Genomic DNA, 16,295 nt, shown 5'->3' on the forward strand with positions numbered 1-16,295 from the left:
TCTGTGTGTGCAACGAAAGACTATCTAACAAGCTCTTGAGTAAAGAGTAATCAGAGATTGCTACATAAAATATTTTCAATATTTTTCATACAAACCATGAGTACAATGAAGCAATCTGGAGCAGTCACAATCTCAACTCTTAAAAATCATTTAATAGGTGCACAATTTCACTGGGCACTATGCCACAAGATTATAAGCAGAAATGTATTGGCTTTGAGGAGCATAGCTGCACCAGCTGACATCAACAAAGAAAATGTGGCTAGAATCAGAAACCTTGCCCATGCTATTACAAAAGTCTATTTAACTATAATCACAATGTAGTAAACTACTGGCATGCTACTCCAGTGACATTTACCATGTAGACAAATACAACAATCTTGTCTATATCTACACCATTTCAAAAGAGAGTAGCAAAGTTTGCAGTAAGTATGTATGTACGGTTTGAATGGGTGTTTGTGTTAATCATAATGTATGTGCATACACAATGGGAAGGGATTCACTGTCCACAGAAATGCATAGGAATGTATTCTTTTAAACAACATACATCTGGAGTGCAACTTAAAAGCCTAAGAGGGATTTATGTAAAGCTTCAGGAAGAAAATGTTTTTAGAAACCATTCTGCTCTCAAAATAAGCATTAGTTAAAATCTTAAGTTCAGCCTGAAAAGGAGTAAATAAACATACTTAACTAAACTGCTGCAATTTTATAGGAAAAGCAACAGAGCAGAAAATCCATAAGACAGTAGAGTTATCTAAATGAATAGCTTTCATCATCATATTCAAGCTCATCTTCTTCATCATCCTCCAGAAGTCCATATCTAAATTTACGATAGACTGTGCCATCCTGACCCATATATACAATGTCATCTTCTTCATCATCATCATCGATATCTCGATCCCTGTATTCAATCACTTGGTCTTCCTGATAGCTTGGGCTCTCATGATAATTGCTCGCATAGGAAGGAAGGGTTTTGGAGTCATTTGTCAGTTTCTCATACCTACCTTTACTGGCAGTGTGTTGTTTCGATTTTGATTTTCTCCAGATGACTACAATGGCTCCAATGACAAGGATAAGTAAAATGCAGATAATGACAAAGAAAGCGCTTTTGTTTTTGCTCGCTGGTGGTAATGTGGTCCGTAATACACAGTCATCTGACAACAGCAATAAAATAAAATTTAAGAAAATTAAATGAAATTGTGTTTGTACATGAATTGGTGAGTTTGTTTTAAAAGATTAAGTATGTTTTAACTGTGATGGTGTAAGTAAGCAAGGCTGTTGAGACAGCTTTGTTTCTTTATTAGACTAGCAGTAATCTGAAAGAAGCTGTGAAGCTAATAAGTAGACAAATACAGTCTTTCTCTCTGAGAGTAGGCAAGAAATGGAGAATCTCTCCCCTTCCCAAGATATACTTTTCAATATCAGGCACCTAGAAAGACTTGAAGACAGGTTGTGTGCCCTGAGCGTGTATCAGTTTGCTCTATAAAAATATTTTTCCACCCTACAGATCATCAACTCTATAAAACATTACTGCTATTCTGGAGTTGACAGTATGATTTTGACTTAGGAGTTTAAAATGATGTTTCAAATTGCTATTTATTGAAGAAAGCACTTCCCAGTCAAGTGCTTTATGAAAAGCTTGGCTATTTGGCACAATAGATGGGAATGAAAGAAGGTGGCAACTCATGTATTAATTGCAATTGCTATTATTTGAGTAAAGTCCTTCCTATTCTAGTGATAGAGCAGTAGAAATACACCACGTAGTTGTAGCTCAGCAGCACATTTTTGCTGTTTTCCATTTTTCACCACTAAAAGTCAGCTTAGTCACCCATAACATCCACCAGCAGCATTGCTACCCCTCAGGATGGTCATACCTTGTGTTTCACTGCAGTCACAGCACTCTGGGATGCCTGCTGGGTCAGTGTCACTGCAGCACGGTAGGCAGCGGCCTTCCTCCAGGTAGAGTTGCATGCCAGCTGGGCAGATGGTACAGTTGAGAGGTCCAGGTCCCTTGCACTCCGTGCATGTGCTGTCGCATTTCTCACACTTTGTCTCATCCTCCTACAGACACAGAACAAACAATGCACCTTTCTTTTCATTTTCCTTGGCCCTAATGTGACAGTGCTGCTCTAGATTCACTGAGTGGTCGCATCTGGATGCCAAAGGTATCAATTGCAAAATACTGGAGAGAGTAGGAAAACTGAAATTTTGTTAGTACTTGTTAGGTTTGCACTGATCTACTTGTAGGAAGATGGATGAAGACTTGTAGAAGCTTAGAGATTTGACTTAGCAAGACAGCTGGCTAGAACTCACTCCAAATATACTCTTTTCGTCCAAAAAGTGTTTTTCTTTTGCTAGTACTGTAATAGATTTGTGGCTCTTTGGCCCTAATAATGTCAAAGCAACCTTCAAATAGTGTATTCAAGAATATAATTGAAAGTACTGAGATGGTGAAAATATGCTGAGAGAAGAAAAAATAAATAAATAAACAGAAAGGAAAAAAATGAGAGAATTAATTTCCTTTCCAATTATAGAAGGGACTGAAATAAAGAGTAAAGCTGACTGGAAATTTTGTAGCAATGTAAATTTTTTTTAGCTCACATTGGTTCTATTACACGGAAACACAGAGTTCTATGCACCAATGGCTTGGGTTGGAAGGAAGGTTAAAGTTTACCTTGTTCTAACTCCCTGCCATGGACAGGGCTGCCACCCACTGACAAGGCTGCCCAGGTCCCCACCCAAATTTGTCTTGAGCATCTCCGTGGCTGGGTTATCCACATCTTCTCTGGGCAGCTTATGCCAGTGCATCTCTACCATCTGCATAAAAGATTTCCTCATAATATCTAATCAAAATCTTCCATCCTTTAGTCCTGTTACTATCAGACCATGTGAAATGATGGTCTACCCCCTTATTATAAGCTCCCCTCAAGTACTGAAAGTGTCCGGTGAGGTTTCCTCGGAGTCTACTGAACAAGCCTATCTCTTTCAGCCTTACTTCATAAGAGAGGTGCTCCAGCTCTCTGATCAGCTTTCTAGCTGGACCTTCTCCAACAGCTTCACATTTTTTCATGTGCTGTGGGCACCAGGCCTGGACACAGTACTCACAGTGGCAGAACAGAGAGGGACAATCACCTTCCCCTCCCTGCTGGCTGCCCCTCTGTTGATGCAGCCCAAGGTACTTTGTCCTCCTGGGCTATAAGCACACTGTTGGCTCATCTCCAGCTTTTCATCTACCAGATTACCCAAGTTCTTTTCTGGACTGCTCTCAATGAGTTCTTCCAATCTGTACACATACCCGGGATTACACCAGCCCAAATGCAGCACCTTGTACTTGGCCTTGTTGATTCTCACTGTGTTCACATGGGCCCACTTTTCAAGTTTATCCAGATCCTTTTTGATGATATCGCTTCCTACTGAGGTATCAGCTGCACCACTCAGCTTCCTGTCACTTGCAAACTTGCTGAAAGTGTACTCAATCTCACTGTCTAGACCATAGATAAAGATACGAAGAAATAGATAAAAGGACAGATTCAAAAACTTCTCAGATTCCAAACAATACCAGTGGTGCTCATCACGATCATACGTTCTTTGCCATATGTTGTCAGGCAGTTCAGAGCTTCCAGTGTTTGCATTTCCTGGCCTAATGGGAAATATGAACTATTTTTTCTGTCCTGGGACCAAAATCAACAAACCCACTGTAAGCATCTGAAATGCCAGAAACCTTTCACCACACTTGATCTCAAATCTGCAGGGCTGCTTGTCCTGAATCTAAGAGGTTGGACAAAATATGGGGAGACAGCAGGAGATATGGAGCTCTTAAAAAGATCTGAGGATCTCTGTGGTCCTCAGCTCCCAGGCTTTTTTTCAGGTTCACAGTTATGGAGCAGTACTTATATGGGAAATTTCAAGCCAGAGACTTCAGGTTATGCAACATCATTTTTTCCTTTTTTTTGTGAGGCACTCACTCTGGGGCACACATTCTGGACCAAAGCAGGGAACTGCCTCGGTGGGTAAGGGACAGCCCATTTCTGCTGGGTGCCATTGTGCAGCACTTGGAGGCAGAGCTGTGATGTGTTGGGGTGGGGCCAAGAGAAGCGGGGCCACACCTCACAGATACAAAGGTGGCAACTAGGGAGCACAGCAAACAGGACGGGCAAACAGAGCATGGTATGACAGCTTCTGTGGGCAGTTCGCTCAGGGCAGGCAAGCAGGGCATGTTGCTCTTTCCATTTGGGGCTGTAAGGAGAGAGATCTGTTAACGCCAACATGGTGATCACCCAGCGTGGCAGACAGGCTGAGGCAGAAAGGCAAATATGGGGCCTGCAGTCTGCATGGGCTGAGGAGTGCTCTCACACAGGCTTCCCAGGGAGTGAGAGAGCTGCCCAGAGCTTTGGCTGTGGGGAGTTACAGAATCTGGAAATTGCTCTATGGCCTGAGGGAGGAGGAGTAGGGGGACAGATGTAATTGATACAGGTGCGTCCTGCTCAGTGAATTTCCTGAGCAGATGCCCAGGCTGGAGAAGAAATCAGCAGGCTGAGAGGCACCTGGGAATCAGAGAGGGGAACTTATGAGGAGGTCTGAACTGACACATGATGACCAGCAGTCTTCTTATAAGTCCCTGCCTGGAGAAGCAGCTAAACCAGCTTCCCACCTAGAGGCTAAAGAATAAGATAGCGCCCAACAGAAGGGGTATGGACCTTCATCTCTGCATGGAGCAGAAGGAGGTACCTTCCTCTTACCCCAACAGTTCCCCCCGAGCAATAGGTACAAGACTTGGGTTGGAAACAAAAGAGTGTCTGAATGCCAGGCAGCCCAGGAAGCAGCAAGCATGTGGAGAGGGGCCAACCACAGAATCTCATTAGAACTAGGGCCACCAAAAAGAGGCAAAGACTCTTAGTAGTTGGGGACTCCTTGCTGGGAGGCACTGAGGCCCCCATTTGTTGCCCAGATAACCTCTCCAGAGACATTTGCTGTCTCTTAATGGGGCATGTGTCAGAGATATTAAGAAGATTTTACCACTTCTGATAAAACAAGAAGACTACTACCCACTTGTTGTTATGCATATCGGGTCATAGGATGTTGTAACAAGGAAATTACAGAACATTAAAAGGGATTTTGCATCCCTTGGAAAGGCATTAAAGGGATTGGGAACACAAGCAGTGTTCTCCTCTGAGTCTTAGAAGGTAGGGAGCCCCATGAGGGTTGGTTGACACTTAAACATCATTTCTTCCAATCTCAAGATCAGTGCATCCCTAAGACTAAGAAATTGGGGAAATTCGACAGGATGCCTGAATGGATGAGCAAGGAACTCATGGATAAACTAAAGGGAAAGAAGGTCCATGAAATGTGGAAAAAGGGCCTGTTCACCTGGGAAGAATATAGGAATGTTTTCAGGGCCTGTAGAGATACAAGGAAAGCTAAGACACTTTGAATTAAGCCTCACAAAGGAGGTAAAGGAAAACAAGAAAGATATGTTTTGTTCATTTTGTTTTGTTTTGTTTTTTAAGTATGTCAGCAGTAAAATGAAGATTAGAGAAAATGTGCATCGCTTAATAAATGAGGTGAGTGCCCTGGTAACAGAGGATGTGGAGAAGGTAGAGATTCTGAATGCTTTCTTTGCTCAGTCTTTAATGTTAAGACTAGCTTTCAGGAATTCTAAACCCTGGAGGTAAGAGAGTCTGGGGAAATGAATACTTCTTGTTGGTTGAGGAAAATCTGGTCAGAAAGTGTCTAGCTAAAATCGACAAAAACAAATACATGGGCCCTGATGGGATGCACCCACATGTGCTGAGAGTGCTGGTAGAGGTGATTGCTGAATCTCTCCCTATCATGTTTGAAGAGTCTTGGCAAACAGGAGAAGTGTGTGAAGACTGGAGGATAGCCAATGTCAATTACTCCAGTCTTCAGAAAGGGCAAGAACTACGGGCCAGTCAGCCTCACTTCTGGAAAGGTGATGGGACAACTTGTTCTGGAGACCCTCTCCAGGCAGTTAGAAGAGAAGAGGTCATCAGGAGTAGTCAACATGGATTCACCAAGGAGAAAGCATGCTTGACCATCCTTCTATGCTGTAATCACTAGCTGGGTAGATAGGAGGAGAGCAGTGGATGCTGTCTACCTTGACTTCAGCGATGCATTTCACATTGTCTCCCACAGCTTCATTGTAATGAAACTTAGTAAGTGTGGGATAGATGAGTAGACAGTGGGGTGAACTGGCTGACTGACATAGCTGAGGGTTGTCGTCAGTAGCACAGAGGGCAGTTGGAGACCTGTAAATTGTGATGTTCCCCAGGGGTTGGTGCTGGGTCCAGTCTTGTTCAACATCTACATTAATGATCTGGATTAATGGATAGAGTCCATCCTTAGCAAGTTTGCTGATGCTGGGAGGAGTGGCTGAGACACCGGAAGTCTGTGCTGCCAGTCAACAAGACCTGGACAGACTGGAGAATTAGGCAGGGAGAAACCTGATGAGGTCTAACAAGAGCAAGTATGTTCCTGTGGAGGAATAACCACGTGCATTGGTGTAGGTTAGAGGATGACCTGCTGAAGACGAGCTCTGTAGAGAAGAACCTGGGTGTTCTGGTGAACAACAGCTTGACCATGAGCCAGCAGTGTGCCCTTGTGACCTGAGGTGCATTAAAAAGAGTATGGCCAGCCGGTCAAGAGAGGTGATCCTCCCCCTCTACTCTGCCCTGGTGAGGACACATTTAGAATGCTCTGTCTGGACTCCCTAGTTCAAAGAAGACAGGGATTTCCTAGTAGAAGTCCAGTAGAAGGTGATAAAGGCCCTGGAGCATCTCCAGTGTGAGGAAAGACTGAGGAATCTGTGTCTGTTCAGCCTGGGAAAAAGAAGACTGAAGGTGGATCTGATAAATGTTTATAAATATCTAAAGAGAGGTGGGAATAAATGGATGAGGCAAGGCTCTTGCTGGTACATAGAAATAGAACAAGGAGTAATGAAATAAAACTTGAACATAGGAAATTTCATAGTAACGTAGGGAGCCTACAGAGGGGAGGTGAATCAACTCTTTGAAAGGGTAGATAACTGCAGGACAAGGGGAAATGGTTTTAAGTTGAGGGAGGGGAGATTTAGGTTGGACGTCAGGGGGAAATTCTTTACAGAGAGAGTGGTGAGGTGCTGGAACAGGCTGCCCAGAGAGGTTGTGGATGCTCCGTCCCTGGAGGTGTTCAAGGCCAGATTAGATGGGGCGCTGGGCAGCCTGGTCTAGCATTAAATGGGGTGGTTGGTGGCCCTGCATGTGGCAGGGGGGTCGGAGATTCATGATCCTTGAGGTCCCTCCCAACCCTGGCCATTCTGTGATTCTGTGATTCTGTAATAAACGTGTTGAAAAACTTCTTTATAGTAAGAGTGACAGAGCACTGGAACAGGTTGTCCAGAGAAGTTGTGGAGTCTCATTCCATGAAGACATCTAGGACCTGTCTGGATGCCTACCTGTGTGACCAACTATACCTGCTTTGGTGGGGAAGTTTGACTTGATCTCTTGAGGTCCTTTCCAACTTCTGCAGTTCTGTGCTTGTGAGATTCTGTCATCTCCAGCCAGCTGTCTTACTTTGTTGCTTTATTCTTGAACAAACATCTTTGAAAGGTAGTTGGTGTAGAAACCCAGAGGCAGGCTAGCTGCACAGACCCAAACCTGATTGTGATCCTATTCTATTAAATATACAGCTTTAACTTCAGCTTCTCTTTTCACTAGATTTCTGCTAGCAGAACTGCCTATCAGGAATGTGATGTGATTTCTCAAAAGCAGAAATCCCTGCGGAAATCTCAGTTAAACTAGGATAAAATAAATACTCTTTTACTAATATAATTGATTTTGGTATGTTTGGTATCATCTTTGACAGAGTAGTGTCTTTATATTTACTCTTATAGAACTGTTCTATAGTAGAAAGACCCAAAAAGAGAAACAATGCTTCCTTTGTCAAGAGAAGAAAAAAGTACACATTTTTAAAGCCTTGAAAACTCAAAGAAGAACATTCTGTGTTTGTGTTATGTTCAGAAGTTAAAGTTCAGCATAATAATCACAGGACCAAATGCCTATGAATATTACCTCTTGTCCTGGTGCCTCCTGGACTTTGTAGAAACCTACAAAGCAGTCTGAGCTGCACATTCCATTTAAGAAACTGTAGCTCCATACACAAGATGTGCAGCTGAATCCTTCCTTTCCTAAAGAGGCAAATAAACCAACAATATTAAACCAACAATAAAACAACAATTTATAATAGTAAAAATTCTCATCTAACTTCATACTGATCACTACAACCAATGAAAAGGGATACTTGTCAACTTCAAGAATCTTAAGTGGCGGGTCCAGCTTGAAGAAACCGGTATTAAAATGATATTGAGCAGCTTATGCATGATGCTTGAGGTTTTGTGTGCCTCAAAACCGCATTTCTTAATTCATGAAAATATTCATGACAATGTGATTAGGGAACGCATTGTACGGGGAAGCTCAGTTGCATTCTGATCATTTAGAATGGTGCGTGTTTTGTGAGTCTCTTTGAAGGCAGATGCTGCCCACAGCATTTCTGTGGAGCATTAAAGTGAGTGGTTTGTCCTACATGTTACAGTGCATCTGTCAATTTCCCTGCAACTAGGTGTTTTCTTCCATTGTCTGAAAGGAAAAAAATGTACTAATTCATGTTAGCAAAAGTTAAACGGGTGAAGTTAGCAACTTTCTATGGCTCAGTTAATTTACTCTGTCTTTTCTGGTCTTGAGAAAGAAGAGACTTCTTTTCCTGTGCATAAGCAGTGCAGATGCGTTTCAAAACAGCTACAGATTTGTTATTTAAGAGGATGAGCTTGTATTTTATCTTAGTAGTAACTACAGTAGAAAATGTCTTTTCATGAATAAAACAAAATTCATGATTAGGAATGGTCTGTAAGTTAAATGACAATATTTTTGTCCCAAATCTAAACTAAATTATTTGTTATTTATTATAATGCTGCTATGCAGTCACATTTTAATAGTTCTTGAGGGTTGCTTTACTCTTGGAACCATTTCCACAATTTTAAATATTGTTATGTTGCAGTTAGCCATCTGTGCTATCCAACATATCCACCATCCAAAACAACTGTTGTGCATTGCAAGGGGTAGTCTGAGCTGTGGAGCAGAAGCTGCCAGCTATCATCTCATGACACTCATTCCAAGTGGACTAATTCTGCCCCATTCCAAATTGCACACAGTATTATAAATGGAAGTGAAGAAACTGAACATGTGAGGGTGCCATAGAAGGAAACATATCTCAAAATAAACATGGTAAAAAACTGTATAAAAAACAGCAGACATCACACTGATGTTTTCCCCCCCACACTGAAGATATGCTTTATGGCCTTATCTTAAGTGTTGTTAGTGGTTGATTTTCTACTCTTTCCTTTACCAATCACAAAGATCTGAAGTTAGATCTAAATCCCTTGGCTTTCACAGAGTAATACATAGTTAGTTAGCTCAAAGATGAAGATACTGTTCAGTGTTTGTGCAAGAAGCAGAGTGTAGCTGTGTAGGCAACAGAGCCCTTTTATTTTGAAGTGGATGAGCATCTTTGTGTGAGGCCTGGCTGACTGAAAACTTAATTACCATCCTCAGTTTATTTCTCTTCTCTGGGAACTCACTCTCCCTGCTCCCCTGTATGGCTGGTCTGTGCTTAGTACCTGCAGACAGCCCCTCGAGAGCCTGCTGGGAATTCATATTCTTGCTTTGATCTTGGTTGATTGGTACTTTAAAGGCAAGGTGGCAACATGAAGCAGCCAGAAGAGTGAGAAACCCTGGGGTAGAGGAGAAGCTGGCAGCCGCTGGGGAGGTCTTGGCTGCCTGCTGTGGCCAGAGATTATTGACAGCTGGCAGGGTTATGCACAGCACGCCTTTTTGTTGTGTGTTTACAGATCTTGGAGCAGAGGGAGGAAAAGAAAGAAGACAAAGGTGGCTGGGTAATCTTGGCAGGTGTTTTGAGAATCTTTTATGTTGCCAAAGCAGAGTGTATGCTTTTACCTTTGCAAGTTCGGCAGAAAGGGTGGCATCTTTCACAGACATTTTCTTCCTTGTTTTCATAGTAATATTCAGGACAAGAGCTAACACACTGGTTCTTGGAGTGCAGCAGGTAGAAGTATGTATCACAGAAAAGGCAGTCTGTTGGTTGAGGCCCCATGCACTCCTTACAGCCCTTGTGGCAGCGCTCGCATGACCCAGTGGAGTTTTGTGCAAAATAGCTGAAACAGATTTGATAGTTGTGGCTGTGCAAAATGTCTAACAATGGCAGGAAAACCAGAACACCTTTCGTCATGAGCTCTTTCTCTGATTACATGAATATATGAAAGTGATAATGATGTGATCACAGTAAATATTTGCAGTCCCAATGGAAACAGAATGCTTATTCTTGGCCACTGGAATTTAGCTATGAAACAAGTCTTTGTAAAATTGAGAGTGTACAAAGAAAGACTTTTTAAAATTGAAGATGAATTCAGGTACAAAATAAGTATGTAAATAGGCAGGGCCCAAAAAACATAAGCTTCATTTTGATTTTGCCAGAGATGTCTTGTGAGATATTGGTTAAGCAATAAGAGTTTCTCACTACTCATGCTGCAGATGGAAATTCAGCAATTTCATGATTTCTTTCAATCCATAAGCAGGTTTAGTCAGAGGGTTCCAACAGAGGGACAATTGGTTCACCTAAGTTGTGCAGTCAGAGGAAAAAGGGCAAGAGCTGCTTTGTGGCTGTGTTGATATGTAATATGGCCATTACAGACTTCCAGCTTAACAGAATGATAACTGAATTTGAATGCCAGCATGACCGCATTACTGCAAAATCAAATGTCCACAAATCATATGTCCAATTTCCAGATTTAAATTTTTGTGACATAGTCACAAGAACTAGTTGAATTCATATTTTGAAATTGAAAGTACTCATATTAATTTGCTGTCCAGGAGTTTGACCACTGAGTTAAAACATGTTTTAGTGGTTGGTTTTATTATGATTGGTTATAAATATTTGCTTAATGCCAAACAAAAATCATCTAAATTTCAAGTTAGGTGGAGCCTGCAAGGGTGCTTGCTTCCTGTGCTGAACCTGATAACTTGCAACATTTATTCTGCTCTACTCTTTTCTATATAAACATAACCTAAGAGCATCCTCAGGGAGTGAGAATGACCACATAATGTCAGATAGTCCCAGTTTGGGAACATTCTAGTTTTATACAATGAAAGGAGGTTTTCCTCTGCATACTGGAGCAGCATAAGACATTTTTGCTGGAAATGAAATTTAATTCTGTCTGACTAAAATAAATAGGAGAGAAACAACCTAATGTCTCAAAGTGCTCTCTGTGCTGTAGCTCTCTCTTTGCTAAAAACCTTGGACCTTACCCCGTTGGACACTGGCTTACGCATCCTTTTCCTTGCCTGTACAAGCCTGGTTTACAGGAAAGGCACTGTGAGCTGTGTTTTCCACTGCAGGTGGCACAGGTGATGTGGCATGGGGAACACCGTCCTTCATCACTGTCAGCGTAGTACCCAGCCGGGCATGTTTCAACACAGGTTGTATCTGCACAGAGAGCAATGAGGAATAGCATGTCATAGAATTTGCTGCTATAAAGTAACTTGCAAAATGCTCCTAGATTAGACTCTAACAGGAGATGCTGTTAAAGCTTGTACCAGAGCAAGAAAAGGGAATGTTGGGACATAGTAGCTTCTAAGCATTTTCAGTTAAGTCGTCCTCATTTCTGTACTTCATGTACAATAGCATGATCTTCAGAGCAGATAATTTTTTTATCTTTAGAGAACATAAATGCATAATGAACAGCTGTGATTTCATTTAAAATACATGCAAGAAGAAATAATGAAGAAGTATTCTATAGGCATAAACATTTCCTATAGTTTTCACTTAAAAGTGTCAATCTCATTGCATTCTGTGTATATGATGAATCTGAAATTTAGTGACTTTTATTTGCTGGTCTTTACCCCTGTATGTAGCTGATGCTTTGTGTTACAAGAATAAATGTCTCCAATACTGCCAGATGTATCAGCTACATCACACTGACCGAAATATCAGAGGGTCATTAGCAGGACAGGAATAGGAATAAGAAACTAAGTGATTCAAATAACTGCAAGCATGTCAAGCTAGGAGAGCAGTGATCATCTAGTTAGTAGCTTAATACTTATTATCTCACTTGTTTTCACATTTTGACGATTAAAATTGGGGAAATAAAGATACTTCCTTTTTTTTCACCAATGGTAATTGTGCAAAACAATTTATTGTGTTGATATAAAACATAGATCTAATGCAAAGTATCCAAAATTTAAGACTGCAAAATCTGTATCAGATTAAACACAAACATCCTGGGGACAGTTTCACCTCAGGCTTTCTTTATGTGTTTTTGGCATGAAAGATTATTTTAATCAGTTTCTCTCCAACAGATTTTTTAAATTTTGTCTTGAAAAAATTACAAAGAATTGAAGTTTAAGATTTAATATTTTATACTCTTTATCAATTTTTTCCTGAAACAATAAACTTTTACTCCAGGTCACAAAAGTAATGTAGTTTTACATCTCAGCCATTCTCTTGAGACTGGTATTGTGACAATTTTTAACATTTCTACTTAAGTATTTATCTGCTCATCACATTTCTGGAGGAATTAAACAAGTCAGCATGAAAACTCTGATTTCTTTGTGCTTACAAAAAGAAAAGATTGTCCCTCTCCTCTTCTTAAGATCTTTATGGAAAGCAAAAGTGACAGTAAATAGGAAGTGAATTAAAAAAAAAAAAAAATTGTTTAGTTATGGGATTTGTTGCTACTTAGAAGTCTTTTTTTGCCTCCAGTGAGTGGCTGACCCTGAATGATGATTTTGCTCTGTCTTTCAGAGTTTCCAGGTAGCTCTACAGAAAATAATTATCACTGAGCAAGTCTTTTACTTATCAGGTCAACATTGCAATATTTCGATAGTCTAAAGCAGTCCAATGTTTTATGAATGTCACATAAGCTTATTTATTCCATGCTGCCAGTGTGGAATAAAGGCTATAAACAGGAGCAAGACACTTACTGAAAAGATAGCGGTTGTTTGCACAACTAATACACTGGTGTTCAGTTGGTCCTGAGCAGTGAAAACATTTCTTATGACAAGTTTTGCAGGTCTCAGTATTCTCATCATAGTACTCAGTGCGAGAGCAGTGTCCGGATAGTACGCAGTGCCCATTACGATTCAGGATCAGGCCATTTCTGCATGTAATGCAGGCAGTGGATGAAGAACAAGACTTGCATGTCCTATTGCATGCTGAAATGGAGAAACAGTAGGAATGTCACCATGCTACAGTTCATATTATTATTTCAATTTAAATTTTTCCAGGAGCAGCCTCCATCTCAGAGTGAAAGGCTGAGAGAAATAGAGAAAAAATTCTTCTGCATAGTCAAACCATTCACTACTTTTGGTGTTATGCAGCCAGTTCCTTAGGTTTCCTTTTGCACTGACTGAGTAGTGATTTTCAACTTACTGTCTCCAGCAACACTCAGCACTTTGCCAGAGTAGTTCAATAAACACATTCTAGTTTTGTTGCCTTTGTCTCTGGACTTTCTCTAATTTTTGTACACCGTGCTTGATATTTTTTGCTGCCTTTGTTATCCCCTCCATTTCCAAGACATAGATAGCCATAGTCAGGAAGGGCAGGTCTTTTTAGAATAGTGTTTTGCTAGTCTACTTCTGTCTTACTGCCATTCTAGAGAAAACAGCAGCTACCAACCTTGGCAGTCTTCAGTCTCATCTTCATAGTAAGTCCCCTCAGGGCACTCTTCAGAACACTTGCCATCATATAGGACAAAGTAGCTGACTGCACACTCAATACAGTCATCTGAGTCTGGTCCATTGCAGTCCTTGCAGTCTCCATGGCAGGGAAAGCAGTGCTTGTCTTCAGCATAGAATTGGGTAGGGCAGTCCTCTACACATTTCCCTTCATGCAGGAAGAACCCATCCACACACTCTACAGAGAACAACAAACAGAGTAAGCAAAAGTGCTTACGCTGACTTCAGTATGTGAGGGAGCAGTGCATGTCAAAACAGGAGACAAGCAGACAGCTTGGGAACGTTGTATGTTCTCTTCTAACTTTTCCCCTCCAACTTGCCCATCATAGCCTAGCTATCATGAAGCTTTTTCTGTTTCTTCTCAAGGGTCTGAGAAGCAAAATCAGCTATTCATTTGTACTGATAATAATCAAACATTTCTGCCACTGTATACTGGTGGATATAGTTGCTTATTTCTGAACTTCTGTTTGATTTGTTAGTATATGAATCTGGTTGGAATATTTGGTCAGAATGTTGGGCTAGAGCTTGGATTCAGCTGCTATTTCTTATGAGTACTTGTTTAATAGTGTTGTTTGATTTTCTTTTTCCTCCATGTTTGTGTATAATTTGCTGAATATTAACTATTCTGGGAACATTCTGGTGTGTATTCAGACTCATCAGCACGTTGAAGTTTTTCCTAAGCATGCATTACTAGATAATGTTTCATTACAAAGGTTTCATTCTCTGCCACGTGTAGTATTGCAAAGAGACATAAAGTTCAATCAAACTAGGAAAGAAGCATTCTGTATTTCACAGTGGTGTGCATGTGTTTTTAGGTATTTAGACATGAATACAATAAGCTGTCATCAAACCAATATAGATCTCTGAGGAACAACAGGAACACACAAAGCAAGATGAAATTGCTTTACGGGTGCCTGGTTTAGACTGAATCTCCTCATAAAGCACCATTTACTTAGCCTCTGTCTTAGGGGAGTTTTTCCTTGGTTTGGTTTGGTTTACAGAATTTCTTTTCAGGTCTGTTATTCTGTCAGTCTGCTCCTAGACTGATCTAGACAGATTTTATCCAAGTCACAAGCAGTTCTTTGTAATACCTTTGCATGTTTCACTGTGAATGCACTCCAGACACATAGCAGGGCAATGTTTACAGATTCCATCAAAGGCAAAATGTTTCTGTGAACAGGTAGGTTTACATTCCCACTGCTCCAGAAGCAAAGGACTTTTGCATGACAGGCATTTGGTAGCACTTCCCTCACATGTCTTACAGGAACCACTGCATTCCTTGCAAGTCCCAGAATCATTGAAGTATCCCCTATTAAGTAAAAATAAACACAAAGCAAACTGTTGGTCAGCATATACTTACCACAGTCCAGTCCATTAAGAATTATGAGCATATGTGAGTCTATTGACTTTGCCAGTGCACTCATTTCACTGGATCTAAAAGGTTTCTCACACATTTAGTTACTTGTCCTCCATTCAATTTACATCTTCCGTGCCCGCAAGCAGAGAATGTGCATGACTAGTACCAAGAAGAGAGTTTGGCCTTCTCTTATTTTTATACCTACATTAGGGGATGTTGGACTTCCTTTCTCACCACTTTCTCGGTTTGCCACTTCCATAAAATAGGAGGGTCTATAGTGTCTAGAAAAGAAAGACTCTATATTCCCATGGCCAACTCTCAGTGGTGATGGCAGAGAAAGAATGAGACGCATCACCTCACTGATCCCAGATGAAAGAAGGCAGAAGCCCACAAATGTCAAAGCTGAGGAGAATAAGGAAGGGCTGGATTAAACAGACAATAAACCCATAATGTTTAAGCACCTGTGTGTGGTGACAGTAAGACAGGAAAGGAGGAGCAAGTTTTACCAGCATCTATGGTGTAAGAATTACTGTAGGCAACCCAGGTTGAGGAAATTAGTCATGAAGAAAACAACAAGAAAGTAGGCCTACGTTTTAGGAGAGGAGGGATGCAATCCAGTCTGCCTATACTCTTGAAACGAAAATGTTATAAGATAGAGGGAAAAGCAATTCTCCATTTTCAGATGATTGTTAATTTACATGTATGCAAACACTGATGAAATCTAAGGAAGAAATTGACTTGGAAAGCAAAACATGTACTTCACTTAAACAAGTCTGGTAAAAGGATATGATTTCCGAGAGATTATCTTTCCAAAGAAAGTGAGAGGAGGTGTGTTAGGAGCAAGGCTAGAGAAAAATTAAGAAGAGCTTTTCCTGTCATCTATTCTCATCTTCCTTTCTCTTTTTCCTAATCTTTAGTCATAATCCTGCATCTATTTCTGATAGTCCCTTCTTTTGCTCCAGTCTAGAGTGCTCTTCTAGCTCAGTATTTTAGTGTCCTCTGTCAGAAATTATCAGTGCAGCAAATCAACCCTTCCTCTGTGGTGTACGAAACAAACTCTAAAAAATAATCTCCTAGAATCCTCTGCCTCAATGGAGAGTAGAATCATAGAATTGTTTGAATTGGAAGGGACTTTTAAAGGT

General features: G+C 40.9%; 1 protein-coding gene across 1 annotated transcript in view; it reads right to left on the minus strand.

Moving 5' to 3' along the window:
* Window positions 1-747: 747 nt before the first annotated feature.
* Window positions 748-16,295, minus strand: part of PCSK5 (proprotein convertase subtilisin/kexin type 5) — a 263,646-nt gene continuing 248,098 nt past the window's right edge. Inside the window, exons 30-37 of the mRNA XM_090130933.1 lie at window positions 14,888-15,105; window positions 13,738-13,974; window positions 13,044-13,274; window positions 11,370-11,547; window positions 10,002-10,219; window positions 8,064-8,179; window positions 1,872-2,058; window positions 748-1,151 (exon numbers count right to left, since the gene is read on the minus strand). Coding sequence (XP_089987059.1) covers window positions 748-1,151; window positions 1,872-2,058; window positions 8,064-8,179; window positions 10,002-10,219; window positions 11,370-11,547; window positions 13,044-13,274; window positions 13,738-13,974; window positions 14,888-15,105 — 1,789 coding nt within the window. The remainder of the gene's footprint in view (window positions 1,152-1,871; window positions 2,059-8,063; window positions 8,180-10,001; window positions 10,220-11,369; window positions 11,548-13,043; window positions 13,275-13,737; window positions 13,975-14,887; window positions 15,106-16,295) is intronic.

Source organism: Phasianus colchicus, chromosome Z, assembly GCF_987193195.1.
Source record: "Phasianus colchicus chromosome Z, bPhaCol1.hap1.1, whole genome shotgun sequence".
In the NCBI taxonomy this organism is placed as follows: Eukaryota; Metazoa; Chordata; class Aves; order Galliformes; family Phasianidae; genus Phasianus; species Phasianus colchicus.